The following is a 22971-nucleotide window of genomic DNA, read 5'->3' as shown; positions in this document are numbered from 1 at the left end:
CAATGCTGTTGGCATGTGTTAAGGGTACTCTGAGCACACTTATCACATGCGGCCTCTCAGGGAGGCCTAGTTTGTGAACCCAAGCAGCCTTAGGCAGGCAATATGTGCCCGAAGGCTGAGGTCAGCCAGGATGGCAACAGCTCTGGATATGCACTGTAGTCAAACTTTAGAGGACTAAGTAGATTTCCTGGCAGAAAAGGTAGGCACCTGGGGGGTCATGGATAACTGAGTAGCTTAGAAGGGGTTTCTGTAAATCCCTTCTTGGATTTAGGCAAATAAAAGGGGAATTTCGGTACTTAAATTCTCTGTGAATCTTGCTCTAAGTGTCAGACAGCTGCTTTTCCTTAACTTACTATGCTTATTTATTTGGGGATTTGTATGCAATATATTTTAAGAGAACCAAAGTCTATTCTACTGCAGTTAACAAAAGGATCTTTTGGTTACAGAAAGGCATGAGAAGCATTGGCAGGGCCATCTCAAAGGAGGTGGAAGAAATGAATCTCACGTCCAACATGGGCATATCCCAGCTTCTAAGCCAATTCATCGCCCACACACGTATATATAAGAAGATGAAGGAAAACTATGACTGCAAGAGGACAAGGTGAACTAGTGAGTTGTACTACTACTCACTTTGGGGGACAACAGGTCTACCAAACACCATCACTCTGTGCATTTCTACAGCACCTCTTCCTTGTTCAGTAGTTGTCAAAAGAAATCAATTTAGTGATCTCAGCATAACTTAGGCTTGATATTTCTCTTCATTGCAAACCCACACAATTTGGCACAAATGGCAGTCAAGAAGTCGACTTCTGTAATAGCAAGTTCAGATTCTAGGTCAGTATTGAAAAGCAGCTAATCAAAACATCATGAGAAAGTTTGCATTATTCCACATGCCTGGCTCTAATGCAACCCCCAATCTTCACTCACTCCACAATCACTGTATTTTCTCTTAACAGTTCTAGGATCAGAAGAGTCTTTGTCCCCCAGAAATTTAAATCACAGCTACTGAAAAAAAAAGTTTTGTAAAAATGCTTTTGGTTTGAAGTGACCCAACTTTCATTTTTCTCGAACACTTTTTTGTGATTGCTTTCTTGAAACAATATCAAGGTGATTAGAGAAATGTTTCCTTTTTGAAACATCCTGTTTTGTGAATAATAAATCATTTAATAATGATGTTGATATTTTTATAAACTTTTTGAAACTATGGAACAAGGCACAATGTTTGTGAAAAAATAATTGATGACTTTTTTATTTATGAAAAATGCATTTTTTTTAAAAAGGAATATTTTTCTACCATGGGAAAACAAAATATTAAAAACTGATGATTATTTCTATCTTTGAGCCATGAAAGCAGGGATATCACCTAATTTTGTGAACACCTGGAGGTTTAGAAGTCTCTCTCCCTCATATTTACACACATTGCTGTGGAACTATGTGGTATTCCCTTAATTGTCCTTTCCTTCTCCAGCAGCCCCAATGATGCAATATTAAATTCATATGGTTCACAAAACTGCACCTTGCCTTTTACATTACAGAACATTTTTGCTCAGCTGTCTGCTTTATTTCAGTGAAAGTGGCTTGAGCCTTTTCTTTAATAGCATCCATATCCATGTTCTGGAGGTTCTGTAACTGTCCAAGAAAAGACTCCTTGTCTTCTTCTTCTTCTTGATCTTCTGCCACCATTTTCTGAAGGTCTTCTGGCAAGCCCACATCATCTCCAGCCATCTGTACTGCATTCTCATCCATTTCGCTCTAACATAAAAAAGGAGGAGAATAATAAGAACAGCACATTCAGTACAGCACAGTACTCTGCCTTTGCTAATATGGGGTCTGATCCACCTTCCACTGAAGTCAATAGGGCTTCCTGTTTGACTTCAGATCAAACTGGATGGAACCTCATGGGCATGTTAGTCAAGGTTTTTAGATATGACTAGGGGATTTTAGTGCCCAATGTGAGACACTAAAGGAAGGACCCCTATTTTCAGAAGGTATTGGGCACATTGCTTCTGAAAAAAAATGCATCCTCAAGGAGAACCCTCCAAAATGGAGGTACTCAGCATTACGAGACACATTATGAGACACTCTGGAAAATCTCAGCTATCAAAATTAGCTGTCATGTCAAGATGGTCCTGTATAAAACAAAAAAGAAATCATGCTAGTCTAACTCCCCTACCTAACATGCAGAGTTATTCACTTCAGCTGATCTGTGATCTACAGAAGAGGTGCTGTAATATATTTTCTATGCAGTCACTTACTGTGCACTAGGTTTAGGACAGTACTTCTCAACCCATGGGTTGCAAGAATATATGAAAGGGTCATGAACAAACTTTAAAAATGGATCAAACTTTAAAAATGGATTCTCCTTTAAAGAAGAAAAATGTGGGAAACCACAGCTTTTCCCTAGCAGGCTGGCCAAGTTCCAGCCTGCAAGGGGGCCCCCCTGCCCCCCACACCCACCCCCTGTGGGGCATTAGGTTGGGACTGACTACTGATGCTTACAATGGGTCCTGGTACAAGAAAGGTTGAGAACTACTGGTCTAGGAGATATTAGTGTTAGAAATATGGTGTGGCTACAATGCCCTGTTTCAGTTTGGGGTTATATTTTTGGACATCTCAGTATTAAGCTTTCCCTTACTGAGTAGTAAACTGTGCAGGGCATGAGACATTTTCACAGCAACATAGAGCCTATTATACCTAGGTAAATCCTCAGACAGTGTAAATTGTCACAACCCCAGCTGATTAACCATTGGAGTGATGACAACTTACTCCAAGTGAGGCTCAGTCCCCTGTCATCTCACCTCCATTTTGAAGGTGGAGGATAACATGGGCTGTGTTATGGGAGCATATGAGACTAATTTGGCTGGTGGGCTGCACTTTGGCTACCCTCACTTTAAATACTAGCTGCTCTTGTTTTTATTTTCCTCTGGGCAAATCAGATGGCCATTCTTTTAAATGAAAAACTACTGTGCACACTGTGTGTGTGCCAGGATCCCTTGCGTTTGCAGCTGGAACACTGACAGAATATCTGTTAGATCCTGAAAGCACAGCCAATGTGTCAGGTTGCGTAGTGCAAGTGAAAGCCAGCAAACAATATTTTTATTTCCTAGGTCTGCTGGAAAAGGCCTCTAGTCAAATGAATAGTGGTGGTTGTGGTGAGGGGTTGCCCTGTCTGAATTTGGCCACTGGAATGGTAGCTGGGTTGCCAGCTCCTATCCCTCAAATTAGAAACTCAACAAGTGAGTTGCTTTTTCTGATCCTTCTGTTTCCAGGCAAGAGCTGCTGTTAGTGGATAGTCACTTTTCCACTACATCAAAATATGGAGAGTACATTTGCCAGACCTTTTTTTGGCCACAGTTGGAGAGGTAAAATAACTAGCAATAAAAAAAAATGAAGTGTGAATCTCAGCTACTAAATTATATCTCTTCTGCCTAGAATAAAATAGGGTTCTATTTATAATACCTTGCTAAAAGTCCCTAGTTTTTATTTGATCTGCTTCGTTGCTTTTCCATGTTTTGTATTAAAGGCTAGACCAGAAGGGCAAGAACTCTCACTCTACAAAAGGTTGCTCTTGAGAAATACAGTGGAAGGAATGGGATTATAAGAACATAAGAACTGCCATTTACTGGGTCAGACCATAGGTCCATCCTTGCCCAGTATCCTGTCACAGTGTTAGAGAGTGGATGCTGAAAGGGAGAGTGAACTGGCCATGTCCGGGGTTCCTTCCACTTGCTCCTCTCTCACTTGCAGTTGCCAGCAATGAAGGTCTAGGAAGTTCTGATTCAGAGGCTATACCCCTAACACTCATGCTCAATAGCTACTTATGCACCTTTCCTCCACTATTATGGGTCAGGGACATGTCCCTTCTTCCCTAGGGCTGAACTGTCTGCCAGTTTTGAATAAGGCCTAACTAGTTCCTACCACTTAGTATTTATACAACAGTCAAAGGTCTCATACATGCTTCAGTAGTGTAACTAAAGGGGGCAACTGGGATACGAGCCTTGATGGTGATTTGAAGGAGAGGGGTACAAAAATAGCAGCCTTCATACCACTGGCCAGGTCACTGCTGGCAGCTTGACTGCAGCTGATTGCCCCTGTACCACCACTGCCACTGCCCGGGGCACAGAACTGCCCTGTTATGCCTCTGATGTGCTTTACACACTAGTTGGAAGACAAGCCCAGAAGAGTTTGTCATCTATGTAGCCAACACAGAGAAAAGCTTTGGGAGAAGCACGCCAGCATGTGATCAAGACTTTGTTCAGCACATTCATCATGTTAAATGCTCAAGGTATTTTTCAATCCCCTTTCTTCCCATGTCATTAGAATTTGACAAGGGAAAGTTTTCATTGGTTTCATTTTTAACTTCCTCTCTCACTCCAAGATAGAGCAAAGAGAACCTGTTCAAACTGTATAAAAAAACCCATACAAACATATGACATTTCGGCCCAAACAGTGAAGATTTTGGCAGTCAGATGCATAGGAAAACAGGGGAGTAGAACGGAAACTGTTCTACTTCCTTGACAAAAACTATAGTTATTGGATGGCAAAACAAGCTATTCAGTTCAAGGCTTTGAAATGTGTTCTATAATACCTTTTTGCATTATTTTCCATTTAAGCTTAAGTCACTAAAAAATCTTCCTGCTCTAGCAAAATGAAAGAACATTAATATGGAGACATATTACCTCTATCTATATTCCTTTAGAATCCCTTTGCCTTGCTAGAATAGCATGAAGAGAGAGTCAGGAGTGTAGACTCAGGTCCAAAACTCAGCTGATTTTAAGGGAGAGCAAAATGGTCAACATGAAATCTTAGAGTGAAAGATTTTCAAAAATAATTAGAGCGTGAAACCTAGAAATGATTTATTGGATGAATTAGTTCCTTCTTCCCTAAATCACGCACACAAACAGCAACTAGCAGTCTGTAGGTCTTTGGTTGGCATCTCTGACAAGCTGAAAATGAGAGGCTGCCTTGTACCTCATCAGAGCAATGCTGTGGGGTAATCGGAGGAGTTAGACAACAAAAGGAAGGATATAAGTTGGGCGGGAGTCTGAGAATGCAAGCGAGAGACAAGAGAAGGAACTGGTTAAGCAATTAAAGGGCTTGAGATGCAGCAAGCATGATCCACCCTCGTTTCCTGCTTGCCTGGTGAAAAGCTCGGCCAATGGGACTATGTCAATATCCCAAACAATGGCCATTTTGTTCAAATTTTGCCATGAATTCCGAGGGATCCAGCATTCATCAGAACAGGATATTTTGACACAGTTCACACATCAAAGATAAGCATTAATGCCTCATTACATCTCCAAAATGAAGCATGACAGTGGCAAAGGCCCAATAGGAATATGCAGCAATGCTGTCAGCAGGAGGTGTTTCAGAGATTGAGAGAGGTCCTGGATTCAAATGAATGAATGAATCAATGGAAGAATGAATGAATCAATGAAGTGCACTGGCCAGGCAGTCTCATTTCGTTAGTGAGGGACAGCGGATCAGCTTGCATAATCGCTTAATCATTATTTACTTTTAGATGTATTGGCACAACACTATATGATACATTTATTGTTACGCTATGTTTTACTTTTCTGTGCAGTTGGAAATGCTAAGGCAGGACATCACCAGAGTTTATTACTAAAACAGTGTGCTGTCTCTTGGCCGCTTGCAAGAAAGAATATGTTTTACTGCTACTAGATCTGTGGGGGAGATGTTTATAATGCTATAAACAAACAGAAGTATTTTCTCTTATTCACATAGTGAGCAACATATTAAACTTTCCCTAAGTACATTTTTGCCATCAGAAAAGTTTCTCATCTTGAAATTCCCCAGCTTGTCTTACAGAAGGGAAAAAGCAGACTCCAGATAACAAAGCACCCTATAAATTAAATATATTCACATTAACCAGCTAGCCATTGATTTACTGATCTCTAAAATGATAACAACCAATACAGAGTCCAGAACATCAATAGTGCATTTAAGGAATTATTGTGTATTAAACTGACAACATGCTACTGTTTTCCCCCTCTCCTATCCTCATTTCATTGTAACATTTTGCTAAGATCTCTTAAATCTTTCCTCTTATTTTTCTACCTGGTTCCTCACTGCCTTTCCATATTATTATTTTGCAATTGATTATAAACCATTCACGTACAAATAGAGACTAAGAGATGTGTGGTATTTTAATAATGCAACAACAAAGCAGATTTTCCAGTCAACCCTGAATTTCATGAGCACAATGAATAAGTTAGACTTGAGTGTGCAAGAACACACACAATGTCACCCTGCCACAAATCCTTGCCTCTTGTATAATTCCTGGGCCAGCATGGCTACATCACTCTAATATCAAAAGTCACTTCTGAAACTCTGAACCAAGAGTCTTTTGAGCCTTCAATTGCATAGCACGGGTGTGCCCAGCGGAGAAGTATTGTCCAATGTAAAAGCAATGTAAAAACAAACTAATTTACTTTTAGGCTGGATAATGCTTCTAAAGTGGTGAAGGAAGGAAAGAGAGAGAGAGAGATTGAGAATGGAGCCCATTTTGAATTTATCAAGAGGAGAACAACTGATGGCTAAACAGAAAGAAAGAACTGCCTCTTCAGAGAGGTAAGATGCAAAGAGGTCAGGAGACTGGAGTAGGACCCAGGACAGCAGGATTCCCAGCTCTGCCACATCTGCTGCGCCTTCTTGGTCATCTCTGTTAGATCATCTCACTCCCTTGGCCTGTCTGTGAATCTCTCAGAGCAGGAGCGGGGCTCTCCCAGGGAGTCTGAACACAGCCCGGTACTGTGGGTCCTACTTCTCAGCTGGAGCTTATAGACTTTGCTGTAACACAAATCAATAACAGGCTGCTTTGATTTATGCTAGTGTGTATAAAACACTATAAGGCTAGTGTTCATTTTAATCACAGAAAAATGTGGATTTGGGGTTCCATTTTTTAATCCGAAAACTGGGGATATTTTTTATCAGAGAAAACCAGGAGCCCTGCTGATAACATAATGCCCACCGTTATTTGCCAGTGGACCCTTCAAGTAAAACCAGGAGAGAAAAGGCCTGAATTTCTAGTATAAAACATAATCAAAATCTCCTTATTTTAACACTTTTGCTTAAGAAAATGTGTAAGGCTGTCTGTATGCATTAGAAAGAAGTCACAGCAGACCCAATTTTGTTTCCTTTGCTGATCATCTTTAATTCTTCCTATTGTAACAGAAACCTGATGGTTGTTTTCAAAATAACCTAGACTAAAAATAACATATCAAAGAGGATAGCTGCATTTTCCTCAGGCAATCGGCCTCTCCTAATAGTCCCACAGGGGTGATGTTCCACATGAGACACTTTAACCTTGGAGGTCATAGCTGTCTCAGGAAAATAGGCATTTCCCCCAATCCACGAGCTTTTTTTTTTTTTTTAATGTGCTGTCTTTGAGGTCTGATCCTGCAAATTTGTCAGTTCAGTGGGACCATTTGGGTAAGCAGGAACTACTCACCTGAGTGAGAGCTGCAAAGTTAAGGCCAGTATCAGCTGAAAATCAATTACTAAGGTGAAGCCAGCCTACAATGTTCAAAACGGGTAATAGAGAGAAAAACTGGATAGAGGTGATGCACTGAACACTGTGGAGAAGCAAAAGTTGTCAACACACCACACTCTGCAAAGATGTTTTCATCCATAAATGATAAACCTGAATTGACAATTCTTTTAATGGGATTAAGGTTCATTAAGGGACTTTTCTTCTATAAATCTGACCCAAATACCAAGCTTTAGGTTGTGCAATGAAAGGGGTGGGGGGAAGGAAACTGATTCATCTTGAAATTCTTTATTTTACTTACATCTTTCAATATCCTTAACATTAACAAATTTCCAATATCCTGGTATTTAGATTCAGTCCTATTTTTTTCAAAATGGTCAGTGAGGTCGGGGCTGATCCAAGAGCATAATATCAAATCTAAGAGCATAATATACTTTCAAGTACCTTGTATGGGGAAAAATATGAGTGTCACTTTAGTTTTCTCTCAGTGTAAAATGTATATGTTTTCTAAAGGTAGATGAATAGCAGAGAAGCTGACCTGAAAACAGGAAAATACTGTATTAGGTAGATGCACATATTAAATAGGGCAAATCTTGCAATAGTTACTCAAACTACAGTTTAGCAAAGCACTTGAGAAAATGCTAACTGTGCATTTAATTGCTTTGCTATATCAGGGCCTCTGTCCTTTCTCAGGCAGAACCCTCATTATTGCCATTAGAAGTTTGGACTGAAAGAGGACTGAGTGAAAACCAGTTGGATGCCGACAATGAAATCACTGGCATGCTGTACAAGTGTACGTGTGCACACCTGTGTAGGAAGTTGGGGAGAAGAGGAAGAAGGAGGCAGAAAAGACACCTGGACAGAGCTTACTACAGCATTAAGATGTAAGTAGGCAGGACAAGGGAGATTTCAAAGTCACTGTTTGGCACCCAACTCCTACTGCTTATCATTAGGAGACGGGCACCTAGCTGCCCTTGGGCCATTAAAAAAAACACACCTTTCAGGGCATAGACCTGTAAGAGTAACAACCATAAAACATGGCTAATGAAACGGAAGTACATTAATAGTGAATGTACAAAAAAAGACAAAGTTTCATGAAACTTTTCTACTTGTCTGCTGACTTTACTCTAGTTTTTGGAAACTTAGGCCAATAACAAAATCAACAATTCTATGTCCAGTGGCTGACTTCCATTTTCATATAATAAACATTTTTGCAATTCATCATGCCCTGGGTATACATTTTTCTTATTCTTCATTATGGGCCAGTGTTACAGAACCCAAACCTAAAAGAAAGTAGTATGCAGGGCTTTGGGCTGAGTGTCAAATTGAGATTGATGGGTAGATAAAAGATTAGTGGATGGTTAAAGAGAAGTCCCACCAGTTTCTTGATATCAGTGCTCACTTATTTCTTCTTTCTAGCTACTGGAAAAAAAGACCAATGTTTTGGATAAGCGTAAGTATATGATTTGGAGCAACAAAGAGTTTCAAAAAGGATTTGAGAAATTCAATGAAATACCATGTGTAAGATCCCTGTATTCCTATATTTTTCAAGTTAAAGATTGGATCCCTTCAGACACCTGTGTTGTGATTTTATTGTCTACCACCATGGTTGACTATGATACAATTAAGTGTTTACTCTGCTTTAGTCTACTTTGAAAATCCCAGCCTAAAGGCCAATACAAATTCATTTTTCCTTCAAAATAGTGAGCATATGTTTAACTGGAAAGCAGAGAGAGCCTTGGTGGCTTACACAATGAAGAGCAATTGCATTTTACCCAGTATGCTTTACAGAAACTCTACCACATTATTTGATAATGGACGTTTTCATTGCTATACACTTGGTCAGCCACTGTTGACTGACAGAGGACATTTTATTTGCTAGGGCTGTTTATATGACAGCTAGCAGCCCCGACAAATATGCTTGTGTTTTGTACCTGATTAAGAACCAGGGTCTTCGTTATTAGTTAAACATGGGTAGTATACATTCACAAACCCACAAGGTTTATTTGCTTTTACAACAGACCAGTGAATTTTAGTTTCAAACCCACAGCTGTGCTTTTAAGAAAGAGGGATGTAATTTTATAAAATGGTCACTAGAGGGCCTCTACTGGCTTGAAGTTAGAAAATTATGCCTGTCGGGTATAATGCACAGTTTCACATTCGTATCTTGTGTGCTGGGAATCTATAATCATTTTCCAAGGTGACATAATTTACTTTTTCTAACTGATGGAAAATTTTAACTACTTCGTTGCCACAATCCAGCTTTTGAAATTGTTGATGTTTGGAAAGGGATTTCTTCAAGCTACTGTGCAGAGACAGGTATGAATCCTTCAGTGACAAGTTACATTCCTGTAAGGAAACGAATAAAATATAATTCAGTTACAGGCAACGGAATGAGTTTTTAAATTTTCCATTACAATTCGCCAGCAGCTTTCTCAGCTCTTTAGGCCAGAACTAAAAAAGGTATTGAATGTCTTCACAATATTAGAGTATGACAGTACATCTGCAGGACTCTACTGATGTCTCTAGTGGACAATTGAGAATATAAAGATGATGCAGGACTTCCATAATCTTAGACTCAGTGGGCACGTCTACATAAGACACTACAAGAGACACACCAGGCAAAAACCAAGCTAATGCGCAGTAGAATTACTCCACTGCTCATTAGCATCACAAAAAAGTGTGTGCCATCACTAATGCACAGAAGTGCAGATTATGGTGCATTAAGTTAGTACCAGTCATTACATGTACTAACCTTAATGCATCATTATTATGGCTCATTAATGAACGTGTAGATGTGCCCAGTGTTATCTGCTGGTGCAGATTCCCACAGATATAAAATAGCTGTAATCTTAAAGTGCTTTGCATTCACTAATGCTCAGAGAATGATTTCTGCTTGGTTTTTAGTATGTAGTACAACTCCCTACAACTTGTCATCACATGCAGAGCTGTGGTGGAGAGTGCTACACAAAGCATTCCCGAAAGAGCCTCTACATGGAATAATGCTATAAAGTTTACCATCCAGAGTTTGCTTAACAGCACAGCTTCCAACACTGACCTTGACAAATTTGTGATTGTACCTGTAGTTTTTATCATCTCTTTTATTTTCTTTCCACAGAATAAGAAGTCATACCTACAGCAGATTTCTTACACAAGTTTGCTGGCCTTACTGACATGAAGGTAGATTATTAGAGGAGGTTCTTCATGACAGGAGCTAAGAGAGTGGCTGAGATGGGTGATGGGTTCAACAGAGGAAAATCCTTAAGTAACAGACTGATTAGCTTTGTTTGCTGGTGGTCCCCTGCAGTTCATGTTAGTGGGGAACATCCCACAGTGCTGAGAGAGGTAGTCAAGGGTCTTCTCTTTCTCAGAGCAAAGAAGGGTTACTCTAAATGATACAAGGCATGGTAGACATGCACCTTTATAGACTAACTAAATAAGATATAAATGGTGGGGGGTGTGGAAAGAGAGAGAGAACAAGCTTTCGTAGACTGAAGCTCATTTCATCAGATGCTGATGCTACTCTAAAGGATGTCAGTTTTATGTCTGAACCACACTTTGGATCTCTGTTGCCATTCCGCAGCCCAAAAATGGATCAAATGTGCTTGACCTTTGTTCATTTCGGGTATGTGAAATTTTTTTTGGACCTGACCTCTAGAATAAGGGGTAGATCACTAAAAAAGAAAACAGCTTTTTGTCAAACAAAATTGTAATAAAATGTTGGTAACATATTATGTAAAGGGAAATGTAGGTAAATGTTATGTTATGTAATCAGCAGAATATGAGCTATTGTTTTACTATTTTAGCAAAATCTCATGTATCCAACTGGAACTAAGGACAAGGAATTTATTAAGGGAATAGAAGCGTGGATAAAAGTGGGAGTTTTTCAAGTGAATGCCTAGAGAAGGACATACCCTGAATTTAGATTACAGGAGTGGTCTGATAATGGGAGAGAACAGAGGGGCTCAATTGTGTCAGTGTTATTGCTGACATCCTACATTTTCCTTACCCATTTCAAATATAAATTCATTTTGGTTGCTCAGAAGAGATGATGCCATATTTTATTTATTTTTTAAATCCCAGACACTCCGTTCCCAAACCTTAACTTTGGCAAAGTTAAAATCATAAGAGCTGACAGCTCATGGGAAGTTTTTTTCTTTAACTTTTCTTTAAGTTGGACCTTAATAAGGTAGTTGCTCCTAGGCCCAAAGTCGACTCTCTGTTCCCTGCTGTTATGTAATCTCTGTGATGGTGACCCTGAGCAATTATGAATGAAATACCCTGGGGGATTAATAGTTTGTTAGTTGAGGACTTTTTAAGTGCGTTGAACTCCCTGTGGATTGCTAATTTCATTATTGATGCTTAATTAATACAGCAATTATAAGGTTGCATGAAGACTTCTTGACACTGAATTGGGCTATCATCTCACCTCCACCCAATAAGAGATGACTATGCAGGAAAATGCTGTGAATTTTTTGACACAGTCATTGGACTTTTATGTACACCGTACTGGAGACCCACAAAGGCATTTTAGATGACTTAGATTCATAGATTCATAGATGTTAGGGTCGGAAGGGACCTCAATAGATCATCGAGTCCAACCCCCTGCATAGGCAGGAAAGAGTGCTGGGTCTAGATGACCCCAGCTAGATGCTTATCTAACCTCCTCTTGAAGACCCTCAGGGTAGGGGAGAGCACCACCTCCCTTGGGAGCCCATTCCAGACCTTGGCCACTCGAACTGTGAAGAAGTTCTTCCTAATGTCCAGTCTAAATCTGCTCTCTGCTAGCTTGTGGCCATTATTTCTTGTAACCCCCAGGGGCGCCTTGGTGAATAAAACCTCACCAATTCCCTTCTGTGCCCCCGTGATGAACTTATAGGCAGCCACAAGGTCGCCTCTTAACCTTCTCTTGCGGAGGCTGAAGAGGTCCAGGTTCTCTAGTCTCTCCTCGTAGGGCTTGGTCTGCAAGCCCTTAACCATACTAGTGGCCCTTCTCTGGACCCTCTCCAGGTTATCCGCATCCCTCTTGAAGTGCGGCGCCCAGAATTGCACGCAGTACTCCAACTGCAGTCTGACCAGCGCCCGATAGAGGGGAAGTATCACCTCCTTGGATCTGTTCGTCATGCATCTGCTGATGCACGATAAAGTGCCATTGGCTTTTCTGATGGCTTCATCACGCTGCCAACTCAGGTTCATCTTGGAGTCCACTAGGACTCCAAGACCCCTTTCCACTTCCATGCCACCCAGCAGGTCATTCCCTAGGATGTAGGTGTGTTGGACATTTTTCCTCTCTAGGTGCAGCACTTTGCATTTCTCCTTGTTGAACTGCATTCTGTTGTTTTCTGCCCACTTGTCCAACCTGTCCAGGTCTGCTTGCAGCTGTTCCCTGCCCTCCAGCGTGTCCACTTCTCCCCATAGCTTTGTGTCATCCGCAAACGTGGATAGAGTACACTTCACTCCCTCGTCCAAGTTGCTGATGAAGACATTAAAGAGTATCGGTCCAAGGACCGAGCCCTGCGGGACCCCACTGCCCACACCCTTCCAGGTCGAAACCGACCCATCCACCACGACTCTCTGGGTGCGACCCTCTAGCCAATTCGCCACCCACCGGACTGTGTAGTCATCCATGTCACAGCCTCTTAACTTGTTCACCAGTATGGTGTCGGATACCGTATCGAAGGCCTTCCTGAAGTCTAAGTATATGACATCCACCCCTACTCCTGTGTCCAGGCGTTTCGTAACCTGGTCATAAAAAGAGACTAGATTAGTCAGGCATGATCTGCCTGCTACGAACCCGTGCTGGTTTCCCCTCAGCATAATTTGTCCTGCCGGGCTCTCGCAAATGTGAGCCTTGATAATTTTTTCAAAGATTTTGCCAAAGATGGAGGTGAGACTGACTGGTCTATAGTTGCCCAGGTCCTCCTTATGGCCTTATTACTTTAATTTCATGCCAAGCCAAGGGATGCCAATGAGGAGCCTGTCCTGGCTACTCACTCCTTACAGTATGTACCCCCTCACAGAAGTGAGGCAGCATAGCCACTTCAGAGTGGCCCTGAGTGCATACCAATAACACACACAGGTGAGAGAGCCCAAGAATAGATTTGGGAGCAGGTTAAGTTAGTTTTAAAGATGTCCCAGGCTCAGCATAGAGATGGCATAGACAGCCCCTAAGAGTGTGGCTCCACAAGCAAATTACTATCAAGCAAGCTAGGTTTTAGACTTACAGCCATGATCTATTCTGTGGGAATGGCTTACATGTACTCTTTTCAAGAAAAATTCAAGATAATGTCATTAAGGGGCAATCTGGCACATACTGAGCTGTAAGAGCTGCTGCAGGCTCTACTCTAGCTCATCTTGCAATAACTTGTTCATGTAAATATACCCTAACTCCTATTCAGGGGCTCATCTCCCACTTAAATCAATTATTTCCAATGGGAGCTTGGTGCCTAAATACCTTTGTAGATCTGGGCCCTTGGATCTTTACTTACAAAGTACTGACTCAGCATTATTTTGATCAAAATATCTTAACTCAGCCTGCTTGAATCTGGGTTGGTGGTCACAATCCACCAAGACAAGGTAAGGTCCATGACTTCCAGGGGAGAAGAAGAATGAGAGAAAGAGCTGGGGTCCAGTAATCAGGGTGAAAACAGAGGATCCTTGAGTGGAGACAACCTTGGAGAACTCTAGGTAATATCTAGTGCTTCAAGAACTTGTCCAAGGAGTCGGTGGAAGCTGTCAAGAGGAACCCTTGCTAGAGGAATACACCCCCAGAACTCAGCAAATTCAGTGGAGCTGAGGACCAAACCCCTACTATATTTGTACACTGTGGATATTTTAACCAACCTGGGAAAAATAATCTTGCTAGTAATCTTTAAAGGGATATGAAGCAATGATCATATTTTCCAAGGTCAGTCAGGAACAGCTCCTGCTCAACTTGATAATTCTTGAAGAGCCAACAACATTATTTAGGAATCCATTGGCAAGGAGCCCACTCAAATCCCAATCTATGAAAGCTTTCTAGCAATTCAGTGTTTGCAAATGGTTTCAAGTCAGCTATGGTAACTGAAGAACCTGGGAACTGGTGCAAAAGGCAGGGAGGAATGGGAATACATAGAGATTTTCTAAGCCCAAGAAAGCCAGAAAAAGCATCAGAGGATGAAATAATGAAAATGTTCTTCCCTCAACAGTTCAAGAAACACATTGAAACATTCTGCTCTCAAAAGACAACTTCAATCATACTACGCTGTACCTGATACGACTGTCTTCTTTTATGTAGTATTAGTCTAAACCAACTTGACTGAACCAATTTTAGGCCTCAGTCCTGCAGTTCCTTGCTCTCGATCAGATTGCTGCAACTGCTTGGAGCATCTTTGCACATGGACTACCATGAAGTTCTACGCAGCAAAAAAGACCGTGTGGATTAAAGCTAAAATATCAACATTCAGTAAAAAAAATTGTCATTCACTGAGATCACTCTAATGTTTAGAAGAGTTTAATTTATTTCTGAATGCAGGGGGAGAAACCCAAGACTCAAGGGAAGATTGCAGTTGGGACAATGGTTCTCTTCAGAGAACCTGGACAACATTTGGCTGAGTAGGTAGTGCTCACACTTGCTCTGCCACCAACAGACATGGTATGACACTCACCCGGCTCTAATTTTTACCTGGCAGCCCAGTGTCCTTTTTATTATGGGCCCCCTCAATAAGCTTTGATCATATGACTAAACCCACAGAAGAACTAAGGCTGTAAGATTTAGCCCAAGGCAAGCAGCCTCTTTGAATCTGTTTCAACCCATTCTAAATATGTGTAAAAAGAAGAGTATAGAAACAAGAAACATAAAAACCCCAGTAGATCTAAACCTGTAAGTCCTCTGGTGGGAAACTCCCACTGAAGTTGCTTCATCTATTTTGTACAGTGTTTTAATATAGACTATTCTCCCAATACTGCCTATCTTTAATTTTTTTTCATTGCCTTATACTAGCAGTTGGTAATTAACTTGCTCACAATTAACTAATCAGCCTTGAAAGTTCCATTTTGCCTCCTTTGCCGGCATATTTCATACAGTGCAATTTGGCTGTGAGACATTGGTGTCAATGGAAGTTCAGAACACTAACTACTTACAGGATTGGTCCTATTGCAAAGAAAACTATTTTGTTTTTGTTTTTTTAACCAGATTTCAGGCCCATATTGTGGAAGGAAATGGTGCAATTAGAATGCGGACTATCAAGCACTGGGAACCTTTCCAGTGGATGGAAACATGGTGGAGGGAAGCAAAAGAAATAATTTAATTGTAAATCTCCACACAGTATAAATTCATTTCACATTCTGCATATTGTTGCTGACTTCCTGGACAACTTGTGTAAGTTGGGGCATTGTCTAGAGCTCTCCACTTGGTGTTCTCCTCAGTGTTTTCTGTTTGGAGTCTGAACCCCTCCTCTGCTTTTCATCCCTTGTTCCCTTGAGTGGATGAGAAGAGTTACCAGATTCCTGAAGGACCCTCCTCTTGCCCAGGTGTATGGGGCTCACGACAGATACATGGCTCCTGATACATGATCCTCTCCTCAGATACAGTCACCTAGTTGAGCTTCTCTACCTAAGACAAGCAAGGAAAAACAACTGGCCTGATCACTGTCATTGTTTTCCTAATCAGATCACACCTTTCTCCATGTGTTACCAGTAACCTCACCCAAGCTCTCCAGCTGCTACATAAAATCATCTGTTGCCCTATAAGAGGTCAAGATGTCTGATTTCTATTTTTTAATATTCATAACACTGTGGTGTTTAGTATTGGTCATATGTAATGCAAAACGGTTGGAACAAACAGAAGCGTAGAGTTAAACCTAGGGAAACATGGACTGTTTAGGGGAAGCAAAAGTCTAGAAAGAAAAGGATTGTGATATCAGCAGAATTAAAGTTCTCATATGGAAAAGGCCCCTGAAATGTTATAAGGTTGAAATCAGGGGAACTTTATTTCAATTAATTTAACTTGCAGCATGTAACCAATTTTCTACATAATTTTTAAAGTTTAGAGAACTGTATCACTATTCCAGAATATTAATGCTGGTTTATAGTAGGATTTGCATGAGCTATTAAAATATAGAGGTCCTTTCTGTAATAGGCTGAAAGGTCCCAAGGGTCCTGACTGTTTTCAAAACATATTTACAATACAAAGCAAAACCATAAAGACACAAACATGCAAAGCAATTTTTTATCTGTTGTCTTCATTGCCCTTTCACAACAGCACCCCCAGACAGAAAGTTCTCCTCTTTCTAACTTCATTTCCTTGCTCTGCTGCTCCCATGAATCAGCAACTGAACACTATTTACAACCACTAAAAGATGGATGATGGACTCTTGTCCATGTTTAAATACATAGCTGGTTCCTGCCTGGCCCACAAGTTACAGCCATTCTTAAGGCTTTTACTTTGGAGGGCCAGCTTGAGCGCCCAGGCAGGCTGAGTGGCTCAGAATTGTTCACAGAGCCTTTAAAGGTCTCCCCTCTTTAGAAAGAGCACTGAGTAGGAAACTAAGGGGAATAAACAAGTGAGAATAAACTAGTCTTTCAAAGCAAAGGAAATCAAAATTGAAATCTGAAACAAAGCACAGGCAAATTAGGTTAACTCAAGCAGTCATTACAGCTGCCTACCAGAGCTCCTCAGACACACGTGACAAACTCACAATAAGAGAAAAGTAATCTCTGTATCAGACAGAAATTATTAGTAGCTCAGTTATCCCAAGTGCTATCAAACAATCTTTTCCAACTCAACAGATGCCAGAGATGCATGGGTCATAATATTCTTAATGGCCAAGATTCTGGGTAGTGAAATGAAAAGGAGTGGGGGGTAAACCAGGGCACCAGTCCTGGACATCAACCCACTGTGGTGAGGAAGGGGGTGCACAAAAACAGTGCAGCTGTGCTGCCAGTCCAGCTGCCACTGCATCGCCACTGATGCTGCCCCACCTGCAGCTACCACCATGGTGCTCCAGCATTCAGATATGCCTCTGCAGATCCTCACAGGTTTTTAGGCATCTAACTCCCAAGATGAAATAAAAGAGCTGGGCCTATGGCTTGTTCACAGAGAAATGAAGCAGGAGAGAGGGATGTTCTGCTACGTTCCCCAGGCTGAACATGAGCCAAACGGTACAGCTGTGACCTTGAGACCTCCAGGTGGTGGTGCTGCCAGGTCTGTGCAGTAGATTGCTGTATATGCGGCAGAGGAAGAACTTGAACACAGGTCTCCCACATCCTCAGTGACTGGAGTATAACGCAAAAGGGTGCCCGTACCACCTTCGCTCTTTTCCAAGAAAGGACTGATCTGACTTGAAGCATACCCAGCCCTCCAGGAGAGAGTTCAAAGCAGAGAATCCTACATGGTGGTAGGCATGTCCCTCCTTACTGAACTGGGAAGGTACCTAGCTCTCTTTGGGCATATCTACATTGCATCACCAGGATTTTAAGAGAGGGACACTACCAAACACACCCCAGCCACCCATTCCTGTTTGCATGGCCCAAACCCAAAAATGTGGTGGGGAAGTCACTCCAGTGACTATTTAATCATGCTGATGAGTGATGATGACAGAGATCTTGAGAGCAGCTGCAGGGTGATACAGGGGGGAAGTCACTCTGGTGGCATTTCTGGGTTTGGCATGTGCAAGCAGGAACAGGGGGACAGAACATGCTCAAGAGCATCCCTTCCTGAGTGTGCTGGGGCTGCCAGGGAGACATAGCTTTGGAGAGAGAGGGGCTTAAACCACACTCTTCACATGTAGCACAGCCCAGTTCAGGCAGCATTTGATGCTGGTTACAGGCTTCTGTGACACCCATTCTTGGTTACCTAATTGCCCCTGTGCCCTATATAGGAAACCCCTATCTTCACAACTTGGGCTTGTGAATATCATTGCATGGTAAATCCCTAAAATTAAGATGTCACAATACTTAAATTCCCCCTGTGAATGTAGCTTCTAAAAATAAGTAGGATCCAAATGAGAGGCAGGTTCCTGAGATTTTCAAAAGTGGATAATGCTTCTAGGTGCCCAACTTGAGACAGAAGCATCTGAGCACTCCCCTGCAGCATGTTTAAGGTTGGACATCCAAAAATGAATGTCTAGTTTTGAAAGCCTCAGCCCTGCTTTTTCCATTTTTGGATAGTGGTGAAGTGTAGGGACCTGCTTGGTGAAGAAGAAAAGACTCAAGTGTCCACATTTACTGCAAAATAGTGTATCAGTATGGATTCCTCTCTACCAGGTAGAAAAATCACAATATAGACTGGGTAAAGATTGTAGACTGTTGTCTTACCTTAGGGAGCCTGTACTTTTCTCTTAGATGAACTCGTAGACAAGCTCTCTCAGCTTTTTTGTGTGCAAATGCTGCATCTCTCTCCATCCTGAAAATCAACATGAAAGATATTTTCTGAGTTTTGTCATAAAATCAATGTGACAAGCTCCTCAGTTTGGTCTTGACACTGAACTGATTCCCTAGCCACAGAAAACAGTCAGTATTTGTTCTTTTCTCATCTTACTCTTTAAATATAGCTGAACACAACAGAAGAAAAAGCCCTGACAATAGAACGCTTTCCAGTAATTTATTAATCAGCCTCACCATCTCTGTGGAAGGTAGGTGTATGTTATACTAATTTTACAGAGGAAACTGAGACGGAGATCAAGTTATTTGTCCAGAATCACAAATGGACTAACTACTAAAGTGGCATTAGAATACCCGTCATTGACCCCCAGGCCTGTTCTTACAGCAATAGACCATGACACCCTGTAAAAAATGCAAAAGCAAGTCTAATGAAAGACAAATATCATGCCGTTATATCTATTATGAATCTCCATGCTTTGATAACAGCTATCATTGGTGCAGTTCTGTACAATGAAATATATAAGTTCAGATTTTTCCATGATACTCTGACAAGAGACTTTTAGCTTTGATTCTGTAAAACTGTATTGAAAGGAGACCTCTATCTCCACAGGTTTATTGCACATGGAAAAATCTGGCCAAAATGCTGCTTACTCCTCAGCTAGTTGGGGGTTGGATTAGATGACCTCCTAAGGTCCCTTCCAACCCTAATTTTCTGATAGTCAAAGTCTCAGTTAAGAGAGGTATTTTTATATATAAAGATACCTTTGACTCAAATCCACACTCCTTAATCAAAATTCCAGGATTTGGCCCCTAAGCATTATCCTTATAAAATGTTTACTCTCATCAAAATTAAGTGATTTCTCATAGCCTTATTTATAGTCTGCCATTTTGGTGAATCAGGGTGAAAGTGGCTTTATTTGATTTCAAAATGAAGTTGAGCGTGAGCTAGTTAGGTTGCTTATGTGTTAACTGTAAAGCGTATCAATCCAGACTTAATTGCTAAGACTTTTTCCCCTACATATTTTAATGATTATTAAGGGTTTGGAGTGGGGGGTTCCCCCATTTTTTCTAGATTTTGTGAAAACCAGCATTTTGGTCAAATCTCAAGCAGAAGCTTTAAAAGCAAAATGCATGGATTTAGTTGTCAAAATTTAATTAATTTAAAAACGTACATCCTTTATGGGCAATTACTAGTTGTGCAGTTATACAGATTCACAGGTGATCCTGTTCATAGAGGTTCATGATAGGGCAGGACAGAAAAAAGATCTTATGGTTTTTTCTTAGAAAAAAAAGTTGTTTCAATGAAACCAACATTTTTTTTATGAAATGTTATCAAGTTATATGAAAATTTCCACCAAAATATTTCAATTTTTTTCTTCTCCTGTTTGGGAAAAGAGTAATTCCAGAAAATCTTTTCATTTCAAAATGTCACTTCAAGTTTTTCATTTTTATATTATTTCACATAATTTCCTGTCATAGCAATAGCAGTACACAATTTGTAGAATAACAAAACAGTTTGGCATGTTGACAATTGTTGAAAGACATCAGAGACACTTCAATATAGAAATGATGTTTTCTTCAGCACTAAGCAGCAGCTGCCCTTAAGGATTTTTAAAATAAAATAAAAAAATAGAATACCTCAAGTCTTATGGGTCATAACATGTTGTGAAATACTATAAATATAACATACATGAAAATAAAAGGCCCATAAAATAAAATGTAGTCCCCAACATTTCGAATTGCAACCCAAATTTTAAAATTCCAAAGTGAAAACTGTCCCTGATGGAAATTTTTCTAGTATTCTGTTTTATGGAAAATATTTTTTTTTACTCCAATTCCAGGGGGAAAAATGTTGGCACCTCAAAATTTTAAGTAAAATGAAAACATCATGTTCACATGAGCTCTGTTTAATGATTCATTTCTCCTTTTTTTAATCCTTCCCTCCTCCTTCTAAGGCATAAGGAGATTGGCCACAGTGGATGATGGGATATTAAATATGTTCGTGCAGTGCTCTTAAGTTGTACTGAAAATACCCTTGGTCACCTAACTGGTGCACCTTGTTCACATGTCCAGGGTCACATGGAAAGAAATATTCCTCTGGTTAGAAGGAGAGAGACCTTTGTGAGTATTTTGCTTTCCTCTGAAGCCGAGGTAAATATACCCAGATGATCTCTCCAGGCAATCTCGCCCAGTTGCTTTACTGCCATTTGCAGAGGCCATGTTCGTTGTCACATCCTTGTCTCTCCTGTGTTTTTGAGGATCAAAATATTTGGTGGAAACAAAGTCCTTGGGATCATTACAAGGAATCTGTGCAATACTTGGTACCTCGAGATATACAGGAGGTAATCAACTGAATTCTTCTAGTTTTACACTCTGTAATATAGGATAATGCATTATAGGACCTATTAGGGAACCCTTTCAACCTTGAGCAAATCTTTCATTTGTTCACACACATGTATTACATGCAGTCCTGACAAACAGTAACTAAAGCATTCTTACATGCAAAGCTGTGTTGTTTAGAGGTTATAGAAAAAAGATGGAAACCAGGAGGGTCACGGGAAGGATCCTAATCCAGTCTGAGCCACTGGCTCATAGTACGACCTTTTTCACATCATTTAACCTGTTTGATCCCTGGTCTGTGTAGCTGCAGCACTGAGTAAAACTAGGCTGACAGTAAAAGCAGGTCTTTTATTTGTGATCAAGCTTGACAGACACATTTATAACTGCAGTGTCCAGTTCCATTATTCACTTTTTCTGTGTGAATAAACTAAAGTATTCATAACTATAGTTCCCATTTGCAATGAAAGGAATATAGTTTGGTAATTCACCTGTAATACAGCTTGACATCTAATATTAAACACAAAGACTCCAAAACACCATTGAAAGAACATGATTTTCTTTTTCAAATCCTTGCCCTAACCTTAGAATTCTTGTTTGGCTTATCGTTTCGAGCACACCAGCTTTTTAAAGCCAATTTATTTATTTTTCTTTAATTCTCCCCCTATAAAGTTCATAACAAAAGCGGGCAACATTTAAAATTTAGTTTTCAAACAAATTACATTTGGTTCAGGACTTTATAATGGAAGCAGCTATTACTAAATATAGACCTGGATACTTTCAATTCTGTAAGTCATTAACCTTTCACCTATAATCATCTTAAATGTAGGATTTAGACACCCATTATGCAACTGATCATTAGTGAAATAGATACACCAATGATTTGCAATTCAAGGGTTTCCTTTATAATTTTACGTGCCTTAAAAATGATATGTTCAAAATCTGTCGTTAATTAATAATTAAACAATGTTGAAACAACTTTTATATCACAGAACATGGTCAAGCATTGTAATTATTAGCAAATTAAAATTACTGAGCTGTACCATTTAGTAGCATTGGACGCAACTGAAAAATGACATAAAATTGACAAGGTTGTGATTAAATAGTGTATGCAAATTGGACATAGTGTTCTAAAAAAGTATAGACCGTATCACTTTCAGCACTTTAGGATTACAACCTCCTTTAGGACACTGGCATACCTAGACTTTAAAAAAATAAAGAAATTACCTTGCTCATACAGCACCAGAAAACAAAAACAGTTGCATATTAGTTCAGCACATCAAATTATGTCCCTGAGTGTTGGAAGTAAGAAATGCAAGATGAAAGGTGATGCCATAATCCAAAACATTTTAGTATTTGTTTAAGAGACACTGTACAACAAAGGCAAAATGCCTTCTGCTAAAAAAGAAAGAGGAGGGAATACTTTTCTGCCTTTTTTTCGGGAGTTCTTCTCATATGAACCAAGTCATCCTGGATAAGTCAACATTGATAATAAGGGAATGTGTACTCACTTCTCCTCAACCATTTGCTTTTGATATTCTTCATATTCCTCTCTAGTCATTCCTGCTGCTGCAGCTGGGTCAGAAGGACTACTTTCTTCTGTCTTTTCCTCACCTCCACCACCAAGGCCTAAATTCTTTACCTGGCTGCTTAACATGCTTTTCATTAAAAAAGCCATTTTCTTCCTGAGGCAGGGAGAATAAACACCAAAAATTTAAAAAATGTTCCCGAAAAGAAACAACAAATTCTTCAGCTAGGGAATT

At 40.3% G+C, this 22971-nt stretch overlaps 1 protein-coding gene across 1 annotated transcript; it reads right to left on the bottom strand.

Moving 5' to 3' along the window:
* Positions 1 to 1207: 1207 nt before the first annotated feature.
* Positions 1208 to 22971, bottom strand: CPLX4 (complexin 4). Its single transcript, XM_006276039.3, has 3 exons — positions 22720 to 22971; positions 18806 to 18893; positions 1208 to 1752 (listed from the first exon to the last, which is right to left on the bottom strand). The coding sequence occupies exons 1-3, from the start codon at positions 22884 to 22886 to the stop codon at positions 1525 to 1527; spliced, it is 483 nt and encodes a 160-aa protein (XP_006276101.1). The 5' UTR covers positions 22887 to 22971; the 3' UTR covers positions 1208 to 1524.

Source organism: Alligator mississippiensis, chromosome 3 (assembly GCF_030867095.1).
Source record: "Alligator mississippiensis isolate rAllMis1 chromosome 3, rAllMis1, whole genome shotgun sequence".
In the NCBI taxonomy this organism is placed as follows: domain Eukaryota; kingdom Metazoa; phylum Chordata; order Crocodylia; family Alligatoridae; genus Alligator; species Alligator mississippiensis.
Note: the sequence above shows the minus strand (reverse complement) of the source record. Positions and strands in the feature narration are given on the sequence as shown.

Bases quoted from the DNA above. Each gene is read 5' to 3' on its own strand.
- CPLX4 (XM_006276039.3), bottom strand. From the start codon at position 22,886: ATGGCTTTTTTAATGAAAAGCATGTTAAGCAGCCAGGTAAAGAATTTA. The intron at 18,894-22,719 runs GTGAGTACACAT...GTTGATTTTCAG, and splicing joins AAGCAAATGGTTGAGGAGAA to GATGGAGAGAGATGCAGCAT. The intron at 1,753-18,805 runs GTAAGACAACAG...TTTTTATGTTAG, and splicing joins AAAAGTACAGGCTCCCTAAG to AGCGAAATGGATGAGAATGC.